The sequence below is a fragment of the Poecilia reticulata genome, linkage group LG4 (assembly GCF_000633615.1).
Source record: "Poecilia reticulata strain Guanapo linkage group LG4, Guppy_female_1.0+MT, whole genome shotgun sequence".
Classification (NCBI taxonomy): Eukaryota; Metazoa; Chordata; class Actinopteri; order Cyprinodontiformes; family Poeciliidae; genus Poecilia; species Poecilia reticulata.
The window spans coordinates 4314889-4327016 of NC_024334.1; the positions used below are offsets into that span (position 1 = coordinate 4314889).

General features: G+C 36.6%; 1 protein-coding gene across 2 annotated transcripts in view; it reads left to right on the plus strand.

Moving 5' to 3' along the window:
- The window catches only part of LOC108166227 (uncharacterized), a 19122-nt gene extending 7015 nt beyond the window's left edge, over positions 1–12107 (plus strand). The window contains exons 2-9 of one of the 2 annotated variants that reach the window (XM_017304340.1): positions 5461–5551; positions 6123–6239; positions 9916–10183; positions 10709–10732; positions 10959–10982; positions 11099–11184; positions 11312–11415; positions 11861–12107. In XM_017304340.1, the coding sequence (XP_017159829.1) occupies positions 6132–6239; positions 9916–10183; positions 10709–10732; positions 10959–10982; positions 11099–11184; positions 11312–11415; positions 11861–11891 (645 nt within the window). In that variant the 5' untranslated portion in view covers positions 5461–5551; positions 6123–6131 and the 3' untranslated portion in view covers positions 11892–12107. The remainder of the gene's footprint in view (positions 1–5460; positions 5552–6122; positions 6240–9915; positions 10184–10708; positions 10733–10958; positions 10983–11098; positions 11185–11311; positions 11416–11860) is intronic. The other variant, XM_017304339.1, reaches the window with a different exon arrangement.
- The last annotated feature ends 21 nt before the right edge of the window (positions 12108–12128 follow it).

A 12128-nucleotide genomic window follows, 5' to 3' on the forward strand; every position in this document is an offset into this window, starting at 1 on the left:
GAGACATACATCTTAAAACCTTTTTCCAATTTGCTTGATGGGGCTTTGGATCCAGCCTTACAAATACGATGTACATCGTTAATTGTTAGCTTTGGCAAATCCTGCAAACACCTACTGTAAAATGACATTTGTAATAGACCGGAAAAAACCGAGCCGCTTTAACCCGAACACGGAAGCTGAGGTGCAAAGAGCCCATTTTGTTATTGCGTCAAAATATCTAGTTTATTGCCAAGAGCGCACACTCCGCCATGTTTCTGAAAACATAATATGACAAAGATCGTTTGTAACAGATACCACACTTTGATAAAATTTCAAACCCCAAAAATTTTACCCATTGCTAGCATGAATTTAGTCTTACAATATGCTAACTATAGACTTGCTTGCCAAATTATTGTTGTAACTTATTTCCACTACAAACTAATTTACAGTATTGAAATTGAATTGCCTTATAAGATAATACTTTATTTATCCTTGAGGGGAGCAGGGGCTTGTCTGGCTCAGCGTAGCACACAACAAAAAGTAAAAATAAGTAACTAGTAATAATAGTAAATGTGATGGAGACCATAGGTTCCATCCCTAATAAATGATTATTGAGATACGTTTAGTTTATTTACAGACCAAATGTGTTTTGTTCCAGCTCTTTATTTCAGAACTTTACATTGTGACATTTAGTTGAACATTCTTTTTGGGTAGGGAGACTGGCCATCTTTCCTGTTCAGGGAGAATGTGGGGGAAAATGTCAGTTTGTTTCTGATTTAGATTGGTTTAATTTGAGTTTGCTAATTGAGTACTTTCCATTCGGGGTGTGTCTTCTAAGCAGAGAAGGACCTCGCTGCAGCAAACAGGAAGTGGCGGGACGGACCAACGTCAGTCTCATACCTTATTTGGAAATGGGGTCATTGCACTCCGGATGTGAAGGGGGCGCTATTTGCTATATTATCCGTGGCCTCCAGATTTTATTTTCTTTTGAAATCTGTGATATATCTTCACCTTTAGGAAGGGGTTTCACTCTCAGTGTGTTTTTGAACTCATCTCTTTTATTTACTTCAGCGCAGCTCACAGTTTTTAACAAATTCCATAGCTTTCGTTATACTTCTAAATCTGCTTCTTAGTCGCATCTTTTCAAGCCTGCTACTGCCTCTAGTGGCGTGGGGGTGGTAACACAACTAATATAATTAGCATTACTAAATCAGAATACCATGTTTTTAATATTTACTATTAATTCTGGCATTACTGGCACCGTAAAAGATCAATTATCTTATAAAACACAATATTTTTTCATTTTCTTAAGGCTGTAGAGCTAATTAAATGACATAAACAATACTTTCATACCTTATTAATAATATCTATATATCTCCATCAAACCCCTCAAAAAGAAATAAGGAGACATGAAAAACAACATGATAAACTATAATAAAAACACCATTTGCAAATGTAATTGAGCAAAAGTCAATAACAAACAAATTAATTAGGTACAGAAGAATAATTATAACAACCCAGGTTGTTATAACCAGGGTTGTTAAACAGATATAAGCAAAAATTAAAATTTTTTATACGCCTGTTTTTATGGTGCCAGGTATATTATTCTGAGAGACTGTGTGTTGGTAGAGTCTTATATATAGGAAAAAATAAGACTCTAAAACAATAAATTATATTCATAGAATCACATTATCAACAATTTGTGAATAGAGCAAAACACTTAGCACGCTAAGTGTTAAGTGTTAACCAAATGTTTGGTTAACCAAATGTTTAACCAAACATTTGGCTAAATGTTTAACCAAACATTTAGTTTGGTTAAATAACATTAACCAAACTAAATGTTATTTAGTTTGGTTAAGAATAATTATTGTACCATCAATAAATGATGTCTAATAGATGTTCTTAGTTGCCAGAGGAACACAGTAACGCCTTCATGAGCTCAGAGGGTCAAACTGATGAATAACAAGGATGGATGCTCTCTGCTAGAATATTTCTTGCCATCTTTCATGTTCTTTCAGCAAACAGCTGAGACAGAGTTGTTTTCGGTTTCACCACTATTTACCTACTATTTTACCTGTCATACAAAGTACTCTTAAAGATTGTCTGTTAGTCTGCAGCTCATGTGACCAAACCAGCTGAGGAGATGAAAAGCTAAAACTTGAATTAAAATTTTAAGTTTTAACATTTTAACTCAACAACCTCAAATTGGATAACCCCAAGGTCTTTTTAAAAGGTAGAGTCTTTGAGAACAGTTCTTAAAGATATAGTCAGTGTTTTCAGCAAAGTTGAGCTGATTTAAAATTTGCCACAGTTTCCACAGGTTGGCCATCAAGTGAAACTTTAATCACTTTCAGGTCTTGTTTCTCATTTAATTAACGCTACTTCCTTTAGAAAATGAAAAGATATGTTCTTTTGTGAGGGAATTTATCTTTTACTGTTCCAATAATGTCAGAATTAATAACAAGTAATAAAGACTTGGTATTCTGATTTAGTAATGTAATTAGATTAGTTGTGTTACCACCCCCTCGCCACTAGAGGCAGTAGCAACCCCGAAAAGATGCGACTAAGGAGCAGATTTAGAAGTTCACCGAAAGCTACGTAATTTAAGAACTGTGAGCTGCACTGAAGTAAATAAAAGAGAGAAGTTCAAATACATGCTGAGAGTGAAACTCCTTCCTTAAGGTGAAGATGTATCACAGATTTTAAAATAAAATAAAAACGGGGGACCGCGGATAATTTAGGAAATAGCGCCCCCCTTCACTTCCGGAGTGCAATGGTCCCATTTCCAAATAAGGTATGAGACTGACAGTGGTCCGTCCCGCCCCTTCCTGTTTGCTGCAGCGAAGTGGACTTGCCTCAGCAGGGAGACAAGTGCTGCAGGTGCTGCTAAACAGCTCCTGGAGCACACCATTACAATTAAGAGGGGTAATACTCTGAGGAGTTATATATATTTAGTTACATTTATTCTTTGATTGACCTCAGATTAGTTTAATTCTAATGATTTGCATGCATGTAAATATTTGTCGGTAGCATTTATTGTTTTGTTAGGTTTGTGTAAGTAGTGTTTGTTTCTTGTTTGTTCTTTTTCGATCACCCCTTTACTTGGTGTATGTGTTGGAACTTGCCTCAGGTATAAATGCCAGCTTCTTCGTCTCACTGGGAAAATGGATGTTGGTTCAAATGTGACCTGCAGTTTTTAAATAAATCCATCTCGACTGCATTCTGTTACCTCGCCTCCTTTCCTGAATGCAGAGCCTCCGCCAGTCAAAGTGACAGTAAACATCCAACAATGAATTACAATTAGCAGTGATGGGCTTAAAGACACAAACATATCACTCAGTACATTGCGGAAAATATATTCAACATTTAAAAACGAACAACTCTAGAGACTGTGTGTATTGTGAAGTCTGAGCCTCAGGCAGAAAAGAAAATACCATTCAAAGCTGATTTATGTATATTAGGTTCAGGTTTTGGCCTGTTTATAGTTTTAAATTGACATTACTAAACTATTTTAGAAAGTGTATTTGTAGTTCTAAATATGCACTGATTACAAATTTATAATAATAAAAAAAAATTTCATGATTCTTAAAGCCTTAATTCTATGTATTCGAACAAAAATTGTGATTTTTACCCCTATACTTGAATTTAAAAAAGAACAGTCAGTCAGACTGGTTGGAGCTTCCTCTCTCTGCATAGTTACTCTGCTTCAGACTACATAGAGAAATAACACTGAGCAGCTGGTCAATAGAAATTGCAATTCTTAGGCATCATTCAGATTTTATTTGTTTGCTTTTGCAACAAAACATGATGAAATATGATGAAAACATAAAACTTACTGCAATTAATATTCAGCTTAAAAAATATAATATACTAAATCTAAATTGATGCTATTCCCTGTATGTTAGAGCTATGGGGTATCTACATACCAGCATTATCATGAATTAATCTGAAATTATTATATGACACAGTCATGTTTATTTCTCACTATACAAATTAAATAAAATTATGTTTTTGATATTATTTCACATATTATTGCTCCTAAGTCTTTTTAGTCTATTCTAAGCACCAGCAGCTAAGGAGGAATGATATTTTACTTTTAGTGTGTGACTAGTAAATAACCACTCAGTAAACATTATTGAGTTTGTACCAGACAGGGTGTAGTTCTTAGCTTCGCCACTAAGTGGCGCGGCCGTTTTGTGAGTAATATTGTGTTCAGACTTACAATAACCCTAAAGCAGGAGGCAGTGCTGAACAGTTGTGTTTGTAGGTAGTTTTGTGTTTTTTATGGGATCGTGAGTCAATAAGGCTGGTGAGTTGAAGGCTATTTATGTGTATTTTATTGCTTTGGACGTTTTCTGATTGCTCAATTTACCCCAGAATAAACTACGGCTAAGCTAAGCTAAGTTCTACTCTAAAATAATGAATTCTATTATTAATTTTCATTCATTCATGCATGTTTTACGTTATTTAACTTCATTAATGACTGAAAGATAAGACTGGAGTAATGAGAAGAATGTTTTATTTCACTTACAAAGTATAGTTAAGTTATAAATGCCTTTGGCCTAGTAGTAAGGCTTAAAAGACTGATATGTGAGAATAATATGTTTGTAGCTTGTAAAATGATTATTGGTGTTTATGTGGATTGTAATTTTTATAATTTAATGTTATTGTTCATCTTCCTTTGTAGAACCACACACCAAACCACCCTGAATCTGAATCTGCCTACTAAGGAACCAGAAAATCAAAACCTGGTCTCGTTATTTGCTTGAGGGTCATAAAGCAAATAAGGCCACAAGAAAATTAGTGCACATTCTGTGATCACCACCTTAGTAATCCGAACCCCGGTCTTGCGATCTGCTTCACAACAGTTCATGTTGCAGCTGGTGTAATGCGAGTTTATGATATTGTTAAGAGAAGATGAATTATAAATATTCCTTGTCCGTTTGGGTGCTAATGCCACCGGTGGATTTCACACCGTTTCCTGTCTTTTACTCGCTATATCGTCTCATTTATCCGGATTCAAAAAAATGCTGTGCGCAAAGAACTGAGATCTCACAGAGGTATCAGTGTCACAATAATCAGCATTTATTCAAGACGGATGCATACTATCACCACAAAAGCACATCACAAAACTCAAAGCACAAACAACACATGAATTTACCTGAGAGAGGGAAAAGGTCAAAAGATGGAAACAACAAACAAAAAGCAAAGACGTCTTTGGAGAGTTGCAACAACAAATCTGGTTTGTTCCTCACATGCACAAATTTTTATAGTAAAGGCTATTCTTGTCTTTAATTTATTCAAATAAGGCGTATCTTTGCTCATCCAACCAGCAGCTGTCTCGGATCCTCTTAAAAGTTAGAAACTCCCTGCAATTTGTTTCCAAGATCAAACACCAGTTGTCACCATTATCTAAACAAAGTGGAAGCAGTGCTTCTCCTCCACTGGCCTGAACTCAGGATGTTTTATGGCTTTTCACAGATCAGTGTGAAGCTGGAACTTCTCCTGATTGTTTCCCACACAGATAAAGGGCCGATCAGAAGATTTAGCAGGCAAGCTGCTATAGCTACAGGTAACCCAAACAGTAATCCAAAAACTATATTTAAACTATTTCAATCAAGACATGTTGTTAATAACTAAGAGAGATTACAAATTAGATTATGTGTTTTACAGATACTCTTATGTCGCAGTCAGTTTTACACCAGCTGTTTAAATCTTATCAAGATGGTCAAAAATGTCATTTTTAAACTCACACAAACAGCCACGACTCCCTGTGAATGCCTGCTCAGTCCACAGAGAAACTAGCTTTGTTTTAAATTATAGAAAGCGAAAAACTAAACTATTTTAAATTCAACTTATTGTGTTATATTTAATATAAACATCCTACAAATGAAACGCAGATTGGACCTTGGAGGCAATTTGGAACCAAATTTTCTTATTTTAAAACGCTATTAATTTTATGTAATATTGTACATGTGGTTAAGTTCTAAAACTAGCATATTTAAGTTTATTTTCCTAACAATATATATGAGCTCTAAATCAGATATAGGTGTTTCTGTCCTTGTCTAAAAGGAGAAGAGTTACTGACATGAACTGAATGGCTGAAGTTTTACCTTTACTTTGTATTTTTATTTGTTTTGCAGAGATCAGACATGACGTGCCAAAGAAAGTTTTACAGTCTGCTGGTTGTAGTTGTGGTTTTGGATCTGGTTTCAGGCCTCAGCCTGGTCACCAGCAGCTCCCAGAACCTGGAGAGCAAGGTGAGCACACACCTTCAGATCCTACAGAACCACGCAGCCTGTAGTACAGGCCGAGGTGTAACTGTGTTTGAGTGTATATGCAGACTCATTACAGGCCAGTTCCCTCCCTGCAGGTTTTCACTGTGCAGGTCTATAAATCAGTGTTAATTGATGCCAATCCAAACTTTTCATTCAGGCGGCCACCATGTTGTTATATTAAACAATGTTACAGTGACAGGAAATGTAAGAATATTACTGAGTACTTATGTTACTGGAAGACATAATTTGAACTTGAACACACCTCTATAGAATATTAAAAATAATAAAGTAAAAAAAGAATGAAACAGTTTTTTTTGCACATTTGTTAAATCCTAACAAAGTCATCAGCCAGTGGATCTGAAAACACGATTTAATGCTGATCGCATTTAGAGCCGGTGTTCTGACTATCTGTGCTACCCATCAATCCGCCCTACCTTGTGGTAATGCGCACATCGATGCTACGTTACTCGGCAGATTTCTTATCAGTACTTCCTACCTGTGGAAGTTTTGTTTCGTCTGTTTTATTTCGTCGATAATTATGGTAAGCTATAATTAATTTATTTTATTTATACCTGGCTTTATAACCCTGTCCCTGTACTTTGAAATATTTTTAGTTTAATAGCGGTGCAATATTAGTGTATATGAATCATATCTCATCATTTCAGGTGCACAGTGACCTGCACAGCTCGGTGGACACATTGTGGCTGCATTTGATAAAAAGTGTCATACAATAGATTAATATGCAAAAAAAAGAGTTCTGGTGATCTGTATTTGTCTGTGTTTAATTTAATTCCAATAAAAACCTGTTTCCCTTGTCTGATACCGTTTTATTCTTACCAACGCCTCTGTATTTAAAACATTTTTAACAGGTAGGATATTCTAATAAAAAGATTGGATTAGTGCATACATCCATAGCATTTCATTTTAAATCGGTAGGATATTCAGATCAATCAATCAAGTTTTATTTGTACAGCACATTTCAGCAGCAAGGCATTTCAAAGTGCTTTACATTTTAATAAACACAAAGTTATGCAATATAGAATCAACAATCAAAACGTTACATTAAGTCAAGTACCATCATTAAATTCGTAAATGATTACGTTTCAAATAAAACTAAACAGGTGGGTTTTTAGTCGAGATTTAAAGGCTCTCAGTGTTTCAGCTGTTTTACAGTTTTCTGGAAGTTTGTTCCAGATCTGTAGTGTATAGAAGCTGAATGCTGCTTCTCCTCGTTCGGTTCTGGTTCTGGATGCAGAGCAGAACCAGGAGATCTGAGGGATCTAGAAGGTTGATACGACAACAGCAGGTCTTTAAGGTATTGTGGTGCTAAACCGTTCAGTGATTTATAAACTAACATCAGTATTTTAAAGTCTATTCTCTGAGCTACAGGGAGCCAGAGGAGGGACTTTAACTCTGGTGTTATGTCTCCATCTTCCTGGTTTTAGTCAGAACAGCAGCAGCAGCTTCTGGATCAGCTGCAGCTGTTTGATTGATTTATTAGTCAGACCTGTGAAGACGCTGTTGCAGTAATAAATGCAGCTAAAGATAAACGCAGGATGAGTTTCTCTAGATCGTGCTGAGACATAAGTCCTCTAATCCTAGAGATGTTCTTCAGGTGATAGAAGGCCGACTTTGTGACTGTTTTAATGTGGCTCTGAAGGTTCAGGTCAGAGGTCATCACTACTCCCAGGTTTTGTGCTGATCGCTGGTTTTTAGTTGTAATGACTGAAGCTGTGCATTGATTCTGGTTCGCTCATCTTTAGGTCCAAAGATAATAACTTCAGTTTTGTTTCTGTTTAGCTGGAGAAAGTTTTGGCACATCCACACATTGATCTGTTCTAAGCATCTATTCAGTGATTGGATGGGGTCAAAAGGTCACCTGGTGACATCGTAATGTAGAGCTGTGTATCATCTGCATAGTTATGGTAGCTAATCCTATGTCCTGTTATAACCTGAGCCAGTGGGAGMATATAAATATTGAAAAGAAGGGGTCCTAGGATTGAACYTTGGGGTACCCCACATGTGACCTTTGACCTCTCTGATGAGAAGTTTCCGATTGAAACAAAGAAATCCCTGTTCTTTATGTAAGATTCAAACCAGTGGAGCTCTGGACCGGAGAGTCCGACCCAACTCTCCAGTCGATTTAGTAAAATGTCCTGATCAACACTGAGGTCCAACAGAACCAGAACCAGCACTGTGGTTCTCCCACAGTCTGTATTTATATGGATGTCATTGAACACTTTGACTAGGCCGTCTCCGTGCTGTGGTGAGCACAAAAACCAGACTGGAAGGAGTCAAAGCAGTTTGTTATTGTTAGGAAGTTATTTAATTGTTCAAAAACAGCTTTTTCAATAATTTTGCTGATGAATCAGAGGTCAGAGGTCGGCCTGTAATTCTGCAGTAGTGATTTGTCTAGATTGCTATTTTTTTTTCAGTGGTTTGATAACTGCTGTTTTCAAAGCCTGGAGGAAAACACCTGAAGAGAACAATGAGTTACTATTTGGATCAGATCATTAATGACAGGCAGGACTTTCTTAAAGAAATGTGTGGGTCGGACATCCAGACAGCAGAAACTGGAGCTTCACTGACTTATCATTTCCTCTAGGGTTTTATAATTAAGTAGTTGAAATTGGGTCATTTTTTCTGCATTTGTTTTGTTTGGGCACAGCATTGGTACTGTCTTTGGAGTGGATGTGCAGATTAATCCTCTGATCTTTTGAATTTTCTCTAAAAAGAAACTAGAAAACTTGTTGCAGGCGGCATTAGATTGAAGTTCAGGTGGTAACGTCATAGGAGGGTTTGTGAGCCTGTCAACAGTAGCAAATAAAGCTCGAGCATTGTTGGTGTTTTTGTTTATGACATCTGCAAAGAAAGCCTCTCTTGGATGTTTTAGTGTTGTGTGATAGTTACGTAGTCTTTCTTTATAGATTTCATAATAAACGTGATGTTGAGTTTTACGCCATTTCTGTTCAGCCTTACGGCAGAGTTGTCTTGCAGATTGAACTGTTTGTGCATTTCTCCATGGAGATGAAGGAAGTGATCTTCTTGTGGTTTCGTCATGGATATAAATTGTTCCAATGCTAAGCTAATCATAACTCCTAAGCTTCCACTTCAGTCCCGTCACTCAAATAATGTTACCCAATATATTTAACATTAACGCAACCTGCTGTAGTTTTCTGTTTGTAAACATGACGGTAGCAGTTTTGGACGTGTAGCACTGACAGACAGACTTGGCTGTCTATCCTTGCTACGGTAGGAAAATCTAACGAGGTATGGTCAGAACACTGGCCCAGTGCATAAATGAACTAAACTGCAGTTTTGGCTTAAATGCTAACATTTTAACACACACTGATCTAGAATTTTAATACCTGTTTATTCAGAATGAAAATGCTATTAAATTGTATTTAATGTTTCCAGCAGATTAATTAAAATATTTTAGATTAACATTAAATTTAAGAGGTGTCAAGTGTAGTTAACATCTTAGGTCTGATTCATGTCTTTTAAAATCAGTTTCCAGTTTGCTTTCATTTCGCCACTGATTGAGTTTTTTTCGCCATCTTTCCTGTCCCAGAGCTGAAGGAGTTTTTAGCTTTAATTCTGTTTGTCTTTAACTTTCTGCTGCATGTTGACATGAAGCCTGTTGTTTCTTGTTGTTCAGGCAAACTACAGCTGCTACAGCTGCCCTTTGTCAGAGGCTCAATTCATCAATACGGTGTACAACAAGCATACCAGCAAAGGAGACTTCTGGTACCGAAATGGTTCAGCGTTGGCTTCCTGCGACTTCTCATCCATTTACGAGTCAAAACGTAAATGTTCTGTTTGTGTCAAACAAGCAGAAAGTGTTGTTATGGTTTTATGCAACCTGACAAGCGGAGAGGAGCTGCTATTCGAGGGTCAACATGGAGAAATCAGCTTCAACAGGACCAGTAAGAAGACCCACAAACATTTTTATATTTGAACAAGTTTCTAGATTTTACACTCAAACCCAGAAAGTAGCATGAAAATGGCTCTTCTTGTTGTATTCATTTACTCCTGGTTTGTTTCATGTATTTTGTATGTTTAACATGTTATTTAGAAATTAGTTCATTGATCTTTCTATTAAAATTGCATAACAATGCAATTTTATGCTATTAGTTAACAATAGTCTCAAAATGAAAATGTTATCATTTATCGCAATAATTTCTGGGACATTTAATCGTCCAGCAAAATTAGTTATCATGACATCATAGTGCTATGTGGTTTTATCTCTTATCCTGGGTTTCATAGTCCTACTTTAGTGAAACAGCCCTCTGGTTGAACTGGGCCGAGCTCTGATATGTTTAAGGAGCTGTTAAGAGATGCAGTTGCCTTTTCGAACACATGGGTGGCGCTCCAGAGCCTGACCCCAGATGCCTCCTGTTGCTCCACGGTTTACTGAACAGTTTGAACTAATCCTGGTGTTTCTGTTCCAGACTGTCCTCAACCAGAACACATTGGTGAGTATTTGCTCATTTTACTTGTGAAGGCTGATAATTTCATATTTAGCAGAGACATGAGCAGCATCTCTGGTTTTATTAAAGTGTTTCAGGTGAATCTCTGAGATGTTTTCTGATCAGATTCTGGAAGAGCTGAAGTTTGATTCAAATAATCCAGATAATTTCTGGATAAAATCAGAAAATACATTTTTCAACTAACAAAAAATATGTTTCTCTTCTGTTCCAGGAGTCACTGAACCAAACAGTGACGGTAAGTTTCTTTTTCCTTCTGTGTTTAAAAGAAAATCTCTTAAATTTTCTACTTTCTTAAAGAGACAAACATAAATTCTGCTGTTGGACAATAAAACTGTTTCCTCTTCCACTCAGGTCACATCATTTTGGTGGTGTGTTTACTTACGGCCTTCATCATCGTCATCATGTCCATCATGTGGAAACGTCATAAATCCCAGAAGGTGAGCGTTTCAGTTGGTCTCAGAGTTTTTCTTAATATCAGATCTCTTCTGCAGAGAGGTCGGTGACATGAGGTGAAGGAGCAGCTGGACATTAATCTCTGTTTCTCCGAACCTTTTGGTTCTTCAGACTCCAGCTGATGGATCCAGCACCAACTCATCTGATCCAGAAAGCGGTTCTGAATCGACTGACATGGTTAAAAGTGGATTGGCTGAAGAAAGCGGTTTGTTGGTGTGAGTTTGTTTCTCCCACCTGGACTAAAGTTGATACAATCAGTTTTAGGGGAAGAACTTGTTGATTCAGACCAGACTGGTTTAGCTTAGTTTACCTCTAACACCTGGAAAAAACATTTTTAAACTTAAATACGTTATATTTTATAATTAAATTAATTTAATCTGAATCATTTTAGTGTTTAATGTTGCCATAACAACATTACTAATATTACAGTAGCTTCAGTGAACAGTAATATATTATATTTCTACTGTTTGATGCCCCATCTTGGTCTCATTCAGGTGAAATAGTAGTTTAGAGGTTTGAGTCCCTCAGCAGAGGCTCCACTCAGATCATTAAAGTGTTTCTGGAACAGTGGAGCAGAAAACTGGAGTTTAGCTTCTGTTTGTCAGACTTCCTGGTTGATTATTTAGTCAGTAATTAACTGAAAGTTTCTGTTTTTTACAGGACATCAGACCAGCAGCAGCTTGATGTCTGAAGACCTTTGACCTCACAGAATCTGGTTCTTCCCTGTCCAGAACATTGTCTTATCTTTCTTTATCTGCTGCTCTGCTGATAGTGTTTTTTATCAAACTCTAAAGACTTTGCACACTATTTAAACATTTTATCAAATCTTTAGATTACAGATGTTTTACATAGTTATGGTTATTTATGAAGTGCCAATTCACAACAAATGTCATCTCAAGGCAGTTTACAAAAGAAACAATTTCATTTC